Source organism: Podarcis pityusensis (genome assembly GCF_964106645.2).
Source record: "Podarcis pityusensis genome assembly, chromosome: 13".
NCBI lineage: Eukaryota > Metazoa > Chordata > Lepidosauria > Squamata > Lacertidae > Podarcis > Podarcis pityusensis.
Window position 1 is genome coordinate 46,951,868 of NC_138038.1, and position 10,719 is coordinate 46,962,586.

A 10,719-nucleotide genomic window follows, 5' to 3' on the forward strand; every position below is an offset into this window, starting at 1 on the left:
TAAAGAAAAAGTTATTTAAAATAATAATAATTAAGAAGTAATATCTTCTCTTCTGTGGTCTCCTCTGTCGTACAGCCTTCCTCTGGGCCCTGGCCTGCTCTCTTGGAGTGCTAGTTGCCGGGGAGTAGTATTGGGTCGAACCTGGGCTCGGCCACGTGTCCTTGCCCTCCCAGCACTCTCCTACCTCTCCTCCTTAGTGGCAGTGGCAGCAGTGGTGTGGGAAGGCTGGGGCTCCCCTCTTTTTTCTCCTTCCTCTTCCTCTCTCTTCCTTCTCCTCTTCTCCTCCTTCTTCCTGTGTTGGCTCTGGGGCAGTCGGCCAGGTGGCCGGGCACTCTCACTCCTGGCTCAATTTGGGTCACGCAGGGAATCAGCGGTTCCCTCAGTTGACGTGCCGGGCATCCCCGGTTTCCCCTCGGCAGTGGCAGCAGCAGTCTCAGCAGCCTGGAGCTAGCCTGGTAGCACAGTTGGCTTTGGCTGACTTCAGGAACTGCTCGCTGCCATGGGGCCCACCATTTTGCCTCGCAGGAAGTCCCCATATGATGTGTCTTGTGCTGTAGAACCAATCACGCAACATTCATTCCCTACTAATAAATCTACAACACTTAAAATATAAATCTGGGGACATTAAATGAAATCCAGGGAGAGATTTTGTCCAGGGACAGATTTGTAAATCCGGGTACTGTCCCCAGGAAACGGGGACTTCTGGTAACCATAATGTAGCTAGGAGCAAAGATCAGCAGGAAGTGTACAGCCCCTCACCCTTTGAGGCATGCATAACACACAAACAGTTCTTTAAAAGTGTGAGGGGTAGTAGATGCAGTTTCCAATAACACACATAGCCCAAAAGCTTATAAACGCTGTACTATACAGTAATAAAGGGAGAAATAATGCAGCTCTGTAGCACAAAGCACTGCACTGATTGGCTTATGTAAATTACAATGCTCCATCACAGGAAGTTGACTAAAAATGGCATTTGGTAATGTGGACTGATGGGGAAATGGAACAGCAAATGAACCTTGATGAGGAGGCCTGTAGATAATTTTAAACACATATCTATAATCATTACTTAACTTCCTACCCTATACATACTACATAAATTGACAAAAACAGATTATTTAATTCTTTGCCCTTATTAGTTGCTCTCTGTTGTTCAGCTCAGGCCTGAGCAGAATGATGTAGCATTTAGGGGAAAAGATGCAACCCAGTAACCCAGCACTGGAGGCCAAGATGGAGAAGATCTCCACAGCAACCATCTGTTTACCTCTTGAGCTAAGGTATGTTGGAACAAAGGACACCCACACGGAACAAAATGCCAGCATGCTGAAGGTAATGAATTTGGCCTCATTAAAACTATCAGGTAATTTCCGGGCTAAAAATGCCACAATGAAGCTGACAATGGCCAAGAGCCCTAAATAGCTCAGGACACTATAAAACATGGCAACTGACCCTTCATTACATTGTGCAATGATTTCTCCAGCTACCGAGTGCATGTCTAAATCAGGGAACGGGGGAGATGTTCCAAGCCACCCAATACAAATACTTGCTTGAATAAGGGAGCATGAAAGGACAATGGCTTGACCCAATCCTTTGCCTACCCACTTCATCAACCTGGAGCCTGGCTTTGTGGCTAAGAAAACAAGAACCACGGTGATGGTTTTGGCCAACACACAAGAAACAGCCACTGAGAAGATGATGCCAAAAGTGGGTTGACGGAGAAGGCAGGTCACTTTTCCAGGTTGTCCAAGGAATAGCAAAGAAGAGAGGAAGCAGAGCAGGAGGGAGACGAGGAGAGTGTAGGTGAGGCCTCGGTTGTTGGCTTTGACAATGGGAGTATCTTTGTGCTTAATAAAAGTTCCTAGTACCAAAGCTGTGATTAGGGAAAAGGCTAGGGAAACTGAGGCTAAACTGATCCCTAAAGGTTCCTCATAAGAAAGGAAGTTTCTAGATTTGGGGATACAGCCATCTCTGTAATTGTTTGGATATTGATCTTCTGGGCATTTGAAGCAGTCAACCATATCTGAAAAAATAGAAAAAGGTTGAATTTCAGTGTCAATCCATGTTTAGTTTGGAGAAGGATTCCTTTGCCTGAAACACATATGTTTCAGTGGGTGGCCATATGAAAATGAGTTTTAATAGCCTCTTTTTTAATCTTATGGCTATCATCATTTAGCTACTGTGTATATTCTGGTTGTGTTTAAATAACTCCCATGAAAATTTTATATTTTCCTCCATGTGAAAATCAGGAAAAATTATAACCCACCCTCCCCTTTATTTGGCAGAATTTGGCGGCTTAGTATAGGGATGGGGGAAAAATTCATTTCAGTTCATATTTAAAGGTGAATGTCATGATCGCTTTTGAATTCTCTGATTAATCTCAGGGAGCATATCTTTACATTCCACAGTTCTGGGCTGATGTCAGAAAACACCCATTTTCCAGGCACCACCCTGTGATATTCTTTAGACCCAGTTGACCGCATGAGTAAAATTTCATGTCAGCATGACTTGTTGACCAAGTGTTTACATGCACATTATGATGATTTAACACAAGGCACAAAATCCAAATTAGGTTTGGGGGATTGGCGGGGGTGGGGTGGGGAGAGTTTACTTCACCTACCATTCTCTTCCGAAATCCTCCCTTCGGGACATGGAACACAGTCATAACAGCAAAAAAGATTCCCTTCCTTTTCTTTCTTCTGGTGGCCAGGATGGCAATGTTCACTACACAAAGAAAGAGGCTGCACCTATTGACAGACAGGAAGGAGATTTGCGGTGATAGAAATGTTCTTTCACATTTTGTCTATTTATCTATCCATCTGTGCTATGATTCACACCATAGTAGCTGAGGAAGGCAGAAACTGAAACATTTAATATTTAAGAATAAATATTTGTATTGTTATTCACTGTAATAAATATATACATATACAGATGTAGATACATGTACCATATTTTCCCATGTATAACACGCCCTCGTGTATAAAACACCCCCTATTTGGAGGGGACAAAAATTTAAGAAAATGGGGGGAGATGGCCCAGAGTTGTTGTGCTATTTTCAGGGGGAAATGACAAAAACCACTAACCCAAAGGACAAACACTGACAATCTCTCGCGTCGCCAAGCCAAATTGCGTCTGCACGGTATATACTTTTCTTTTTTAACTACTGATCTGCAACTACTTGATCTGCAGATCAAGAAGATGGTGTCTCAGTAATTACCATATTCCAAAGAAACAGAAAGTGCCTACTTGTACACATTCAGAATATAGTACATGGATTCTAGCAGATTTCTATGGTACTTATGCAAGACATGCTTAGACTTGCATATATAGCTTTCAGAATGGGGTGAAAAGTATTCAGCACTTGCAGCTACTTTTAGAGCACCTGGACAGCCTTCAGAACCACAGATTAGCACCTTAGAAGTTTTCAGGGAAGTTTTTAATATTTAACACTGTACTGTTTTTAACACTTGATTGGGAACCGCCCAGAGTGGCTGGGGAAACTCAGTCAGATGGGCGGGGTATAAATAATAAATTATTATTATTATTATTATTATTATTATTATTATTATTATTAGAGTAGTCTTCAATTTTTTCAGATCCAATGCCCACCTTTAACCCAAACATGCTCCTGAAGATTCATTTCCTAATATTCATCAATTTTTTGTATGGTAGTAGTGCTGCCATTGTGACCTACATAAGATTAGACAATGACTCAATAGTGGAACTGACCCATCGGTAGAAAACCAATGATCTAGATAAGAGAACACTGCCCAAGAACACACCAAAATCCCCACCTGGTTAAAACCTCTGTGCCACGCAATTATATCTTCGTTAAGAAAGAATCCATTTTCTCCAAGAGCATTGAGATCCTCCACTCTTCCAACTTTGACCCTCTGAAAAGATGTGTTTGGGAATGTGATCATATTCATTATGTCAAACCCACCTCTCACTTCATTGTTTCCATTAAAGGAAATAGTTTCTCCAGCTGAGTTGTTGAATGAAGTGCTCTGAAGTAACAGGTGGAGCTAATGGAAAGAAGGAAGGCTCTTAGAAGTGTAGTCATATTGCAGTAATAAATATTGTGCAGCATGAAGCAATAGGAGGCATGAAAACTGACTCCTTTTGGAATGAAATATTGTCCAGACCTATAAAGATTTACAGTGGTACCTCGGGTTAAGTACTTAATTCGTTCCAGAGGTCCGTACTTAACCTGAAACTGTTCTTAACCTGAAGCACCACTTTAGCTAATGGGGCCTCCCCTGCTGCCGCGCCGCCAGAGCATGATTTCTGTTCTCATCCTGAAGCAAAGTTCTTAACCTGAAGCAATATTTCTGGGTTAACAGAGTCTGTAATCTGAAGCATATGTAACCTGAAGCGTATGTAACCAGAGGTACCACTGTACTTGCAGAATTGTCTTCAAAAGAGAACAAAAACATCAAAGATTTGTCCAAATAATTGTGTTGTAATCCAGTATTATTGTTGTTGCCTTTATTGTTAATATCATCGTCACCATCTTAACACTAAATAAGCTGTTAATTTGTAGAGACATTACCTGCCAGGGATGAAGATCCTGAAGATCAAATTTTCTGCTACCTACCATTCCTCTGTGCTTAGATCTACTTGAGTAAATGGCATGCAAAGCATGAGCAACGGCATAGACAGCATTGTAGATATTATAGCTGTGGCCAGTCATGTCCATTTCAAACAGAGGCCTAGGAAGACTATCTAGCCTCTCATCTCCACTACATGTCCCATCAGCCTGCACTGTCACCTTCGGATTTGGAAATGAACAGTCAAATGCTTGCTCCCAGAAATCCTTGAAAAAACCATCTCCTTTGTTCCAGCCAGGTTTTATGTTCTGAATAAATTTCTCAAATTGTGGAAGCTCTTTTGAGTGAATGGTGAAGGAAATGGCACCTTGGAACAGCTGAAAATCCAAGGGTCGCTGAAAGGTTGTTGTTATGAAATCAATCTGAGATGTCAAAATCCACACCTTTCTAACTGATGACTTCTCTATATTTCCAGGGTACTGTAGTGCTATAAAAGCTCTAAGCCATATCATTGTCAAAGACTGTCCATTGATGATGCATGTATTGGTTCCATCATCTGTGAAAAATGCACGCATACTTGAGTATAGATCAACAATTTCATCCACTTCATTCCACTTGTTTTGGGCTGGGAGTCTCTGAGTGAAGGCTGAACAGATTCCATGCTGGGAAAACAATAGTTCTAACGTCTGCAAGAAATGTTCTCCACTGTCATCATCTGCAGCAAAGAGTCCAACCCATGACCATCCAAAGTGCTTAAGTAAGTTGATAATTCCCATATACTGGTGAGCTTCATTTGGAACCATGCGATACAATGATTGCAACTGTGTCATCTGTCTGCCCTCTAGGGCTAACGAGCCATAAGTGATCTATAAGGAAATGTACACATTTCTTAGATAAAAGCTAGGAGCCACCCATGTGTGGTGAAACAAATATAAACTGAAAGACTTTGTAGCTTTGTCAAGAACTCTTTGGGGTGAATTTTCTCAAGTCACTGGCATGCAGTGCAATTTTTGGTTGTTTCCTTTTCAGTAATATCCCGTTTAACTTACTCCCAGAATAATGAATAATGTTAAGGGTTGTATGCAACTAAGTTTATTCAGAGTAGACCCATTAAAATTAATGGAACTGATTCAGTCATGAATATTAACTTTAGTGGGTCTACTCTGAGTAGGACTATTATTAGAAGCATCACAAAATTTAGAAACTTATACCCACTCCTGGAACAATGGATTAAATTAACATCATAGTAAGTTATGACTTTTGACTAGACTAAATTATAACATTCTTTTATGCAAAACACTTCATTTTAATGAAAGATATAAACCGATTATTTATTAAATGCTGCTTGCATAACATAATTTGGGAAGGGGGAAGAATGAAATACTCGCAGACTACAACATTTAGTTTTTAGGGTCTGGAAGCTAACGAATACAGTTAAAATGAACAACACAGCAAGGATAAAGGAAGGTAGATAACTTATTTATTTATTTATTGAATAACGGATTGTATTTGTTTTGCATTTATGAGATCCTCCAAAGAATTTCATTATACTTCTTTCAGCAGTTGGAAAACTTTGAGATGCCAGATGCATTGAGTGACTGATAACTTAAAATAATAGTGATAGTAATAATAATAGCAATAATTTGTACAAGAAATACCCATTTGTATATATTATTAGGGGAATTATGAATTATTTGCATATATTTAAGTTCATGAATGCCTAATCTATGAATATTTATGAATATTGTAGGCTCGGTTTTGCTTTTGCTTTTCTTTGCATTACTTATATCATAAAGTAACATACAAATTAAAAACAACAATAACCACTTCTTCTAAGAGAAGGGTGCATTTGGTGAATGTCATCACACCCTCATGTGATTATCCTACCTGAGGAATCTTGTAGAGACCTATAATTCCTGTCATAAGAAAAGAGGTATCCGAATCATATCCCCCAATGACAGCTATGAGGTTTTTCTGGGTGTCACATTTATAGTTGGGGACAAATTTGTGTGATTTGAAGAGCAGGTCCAGAGTGGTACGGTAGGTCATCCTTCGATTGGAATAGCTGTCATGGATGTGGAATCCTAGAGTGACATTTGTCAAGATGCTGGGATTCCTGTTGATCTCATAGACGCTGTATGCCAAGGCTAGGATGTGCTGGTAGAACTTGGTCAACAAACTGCCAATAAAGATAAATCAGTGGATTTCTTATTCATTGATTAATTTCAACAGTTTATATACAACATAAATGTGTATTTTCTAAGCCATGAACAATGAGATTATAAAAGTTATATGAAAGGGATCAAATCAGTTAACACTACAAAAAAAAGGAAAGAAAGTAACCCCAAACACCTGTTGTTGAAAGAACAAGAACACTAGAAGTTCAAAAGGGAAGTTGCCAATCTAATATTAGCTGGAGGGCTTCCCCAGAATTGGGCCCACAACAGGGCTCCAGGTAGCTACGAGCCATGTGTCCAAGCCACCACCAATAGTGACTTTGCTCTCCTCTCTCAAATAATATTGGAACCTGGAAACCAAGACTGAAGTTTGGAGCAAATACTCTTTGGTGAGAGAACTCATGCAGATATTTTAGATCACAAAACATGCAGCGAAAAAGAAAAGTAAAGAAAGCATTGGAATATGGGCTTCAAAACCTTTAAAATGTGCCCTTCCTGAAAGGTCCCCTTTTAGACACCTTTTCCAAGTTAAAGGGCGTGGAGATAGACCATTTGTTTGGTCAGTTATAACGGTTTTTCTTACAAAACTCTTCAAAGTTCAGATTCATGCAATTTTTATACAGCAGTCATAAAAGAAGCAGAAGCAGTTAAAAACATTGCTTAGTTATAAAAGGTAAAGGTTTCTAAATTATCAGTACAAAAAAGTACTGTTGGTTTTAAAGGAGGATTTCCTTTTAAAATACAACAACAGTAATAACTGTATGTTTATGAATCTTGAAAGACTCTTTCTATTTACAGTGATAAGACTGTAACTCTTAAGTTCCCCACCCCCTCTCAATTCTTCATGTTTTGTGTTTCTACGGTTGTGATGGAAACAGCAGGTAAGTGGCACAGCATCTACCTTGCATGCAGAAACTCCCAAGATCAGTCCTTATTTTTTTATTCAGGTAGGTCTTCCAAAAGCTCCTGCCTGAAGCCCAGTCAGTATAGACGATAGATGGTCCAATGGTCTCAGCATCCTATGCCCATTTTGAATTGTGGCACACACATCCAGCCCACCATCTGCACCAACATCAGTGCGCTGCGTAAATCATACATGGTTACATGAAAACTTGGTGTACTTTATTTTTAAAAATGATGGTGATGATGAAAGGGTGAGTTCCAACCAAGTTGTACTCAGAGTGATTTATCCAGTGTTTGTCCTACTCAGACTTGACCCATTGAAACAACTACACCAAAGATGCCTGAGAAAGCTTAGCAGTCATAGGGTAACAAAAGAAGTTCTTTTGTGGACCAGGAATTGATTAAGATACAGGAAGCAGAGTGTAAGATTGAGCCAACAGTTCTGATGGGTGTGGGGAGGATGTAGAAAGTGGAGTCCTCTAAGGATCAGTATTGGGACCTGTGCTTTCAAACTAGTTCACAAATGACCTGGAGTTAGGGGTGAGCAGTGAAGCAGTTAAGTTTGCCAAGGATATTAGATTGCTCAGGGTGGATGAAAAGTAGATAAAGTCCCTACCAGAGAGTAATGGCAAATCAAGCTGTTGGAGTACGCCGGAATGGCAAAACGGACTGGAAAACTCAGGAACCAAGAAGACAAAAATTTCAATAAAGAATGGGAAAAATTTGTAATTTATTTAAGAGACCACTGTAAGCAGATCGAAACATTAGCAGGATTTTAATAACACTTGTAATGTGGCAATTATCATGGACAATATGGAGAGATATAAAACATGGATTATGGAATAGTATGCAGTTGAAAAGGTTGAAAGAAGGAGCCATGGAAGGGGTGGTGGGAAGTCTGGAGATTCAGAGAAATCTCTATATATGGATATGTATTTGGTATTGTTATAATTCTATACTTGTAAAATCAAATGAAAATTATTCCCCCCCACCAAAAAAAAAAAATTGCTCAGGCTGGCCAAAACAAAAAGGGATTGGGGAATTTTAATGTCACATATACACTCATGGTGTCTGACCAAGAATGAGATTTTAAGGGATTGAAAATACAGCTGCTGCCATCACAATGCCTTTATACAAATTTACAGTGCCACCATAATTAAAGCACTGTGTACAGTTCTGGTCACCTCACCAGAAAAATAACACTTTAGAGTTGTGAGAAAATCAGAATCAGGCAGCCAGAATAATCAAGGGGATGAAGCAATTCCCCCATGAGGAAAGGTTGCACCATTTGACGTTTTTAATTTGCAGAAAAGGAGAGTAAAAAGTACATAAAATTATTCATGGTGCTCAGAAAGTGGATAGAGAGAACTCACTAAACATTAAAACTCAGGGGCATCCATAAATCTTGGAATGAAGTACTTCTGGGACCAATTCGGATGGTCCGCCCCCGCCACTTAATGGATCCAAATGGTTTCCAGAGAGTGGTAGGGGATGCTTTAGCCCATGTTGATGGCCTTTCAGCTGATTCCCTGGTGGCCCGCTGGAATGCGGAGTTAACCAGGGCTATCGACTGTCTGGCTCCGAAGCGCCCTCTCCGATTGCATGGAGCCCGGACAGCCCCGTGGTTTTCTTCGGAGCTGAGGGTGATGAAACAATCGCTGAGACGGCTAGAGCGTCGGTGGCAGAAAACTCACTCCGAATCTGACCGGACACAGGTTAGAGCTCAACGTCGAGCCTACCAAGTGGCGATAGCGACGGCGAAGAAGACTTTCTTCACTGCCTCTATTGCATCTGCAGAAAATAGTAGCAGGAGACTCTTTCAGGTGGTTCGCAATTTAACGGAACCACCTTTACCACCGGGGCATTGTAAAGACCCCAAGATCTCCTGCAACGATTTTGCAAAGTTTTTTGCAGATAAAATCACTCATATTCGGAAGGAGCTAGACACCACCGTGGGAGCAGGGCCAGGGCGGGAGAGTGCTAGAGCTCTGTCTGGTCAAGTTGCATGGAATCAATTTCAATCCGTTACCCCCGAGGATGTGGACAGGCTGCTTGGACGCGTGAAAGCAACCACCTGTCTCCTTGATCCTTGCCCATCCTGGCTAATAAAAGCAAGCCGGGAAGGGCTGGGCGATGGGCTTTGCGGGGTGGTGAATGCTTCCCTCTGTGAGGGAACATTCCCAGATCCGCTGAAAGAGGCGGTCATTAAGCCGCTTCTTAAAAAACCATCTTTAGACCCGGCCAGTATGGCCAACTATCGCCCAGTCTCAAATTTTCATTCTTGGGCAAGGTGATTGAGCGCGTGGTTGCTGAACAACTCCAGGCACGCCTGGAGGATGCGGACCATTTGGATCCCTTCCAATCGGGATTCAGGCCTCACCATGGGACTGAAACTGCCTTGGTCGCGCTGGTTGATGATCTCCGGCGAGCTAGGGACAAAGGTGAGAGTTGTTTCCTGGTTCTGCTGGATCTCTCAACGGCCTTTGATACAATCGACCATAACATCCTTCTGGACCGTCTAGAGGGGCTGGGAGCTGGGGGCAGTGTTATACAGTGGTTTCGCCCCTTCCTCCTGGGCCGTGTTCAGAAAGTGGTGGTGGGGGATGAGTGTTCAGACCCCTGGGCCCTCACTTGTGGGGTGCCTCAGGGTTCCGTCCTCTCCCCCATGCTTTTTAACATCTATATGAAGCCGCTGGGAGAGATCATCAGGGGATTTGGACTGGGTGTCCATCAATATGCAGATGATACCCAGCTCTACCTCTCTTTCAAATCAGAACCAGTGAAGGCGGTGAAGGTCCTGTGTGAGTGCCTGGAGGCGGTTGGAGGATGGATGGCGGCTAATGGATTGAAGTTGAATCCTGACAAGACAGAAGTATTATTTTTGGGGGACAGGGGGCGGGCTGGTGTGGAGGACTCCCTGGTCCTGAATAGGGTAACTGTGCCCCTGAAGGACCAGGTGCGCAGCCTGGGAGTCATTTTGGACTCACAGCTGTCCATGGAGGCGCAGGTCAATTCTGTATCCAGGGCAGCTGTCTACCAACTCCACCTGGTACGCAGGCTGAGACCCTACCTGCCGCGGACTGTCTCGCCAGAGT

At 42.0% G+C, this 10,719-nt stretch overlaps 1 protein-coding gene across 1 annotated transcript; it reads right to left on the reverse strand.

Moving 5' to 3' along the window:
• Positions 1 to 1,115: 1,115 nt before the first annotated feature.
• LOC308461936 (vomeronasal type-2 receptor 26-like) lies at positions 1,116 to 6,593 on the reverse strand (the record flags this gene model as incomplete). Its single annotated transcript, XM_080979104.1, has 5 exons — positions 1,116 to 2,017; positions 2,615 to 2,741; positions 3,789 to 4,019; positions 4,766 to 5,410; positions 6,432 to 6,593. The coding sequence occupies 5 exons, from the start codon at positions 6,591 to 6,593 to the stop codon at positions 1,116 to 1,118; spliced, it is 2,067 nt and encodes a 688-aa protein (XP_080835230.1).
• Between the last annotated feature and the right edge of the window lie 4,126 nt (positions 6,594 to 10,719).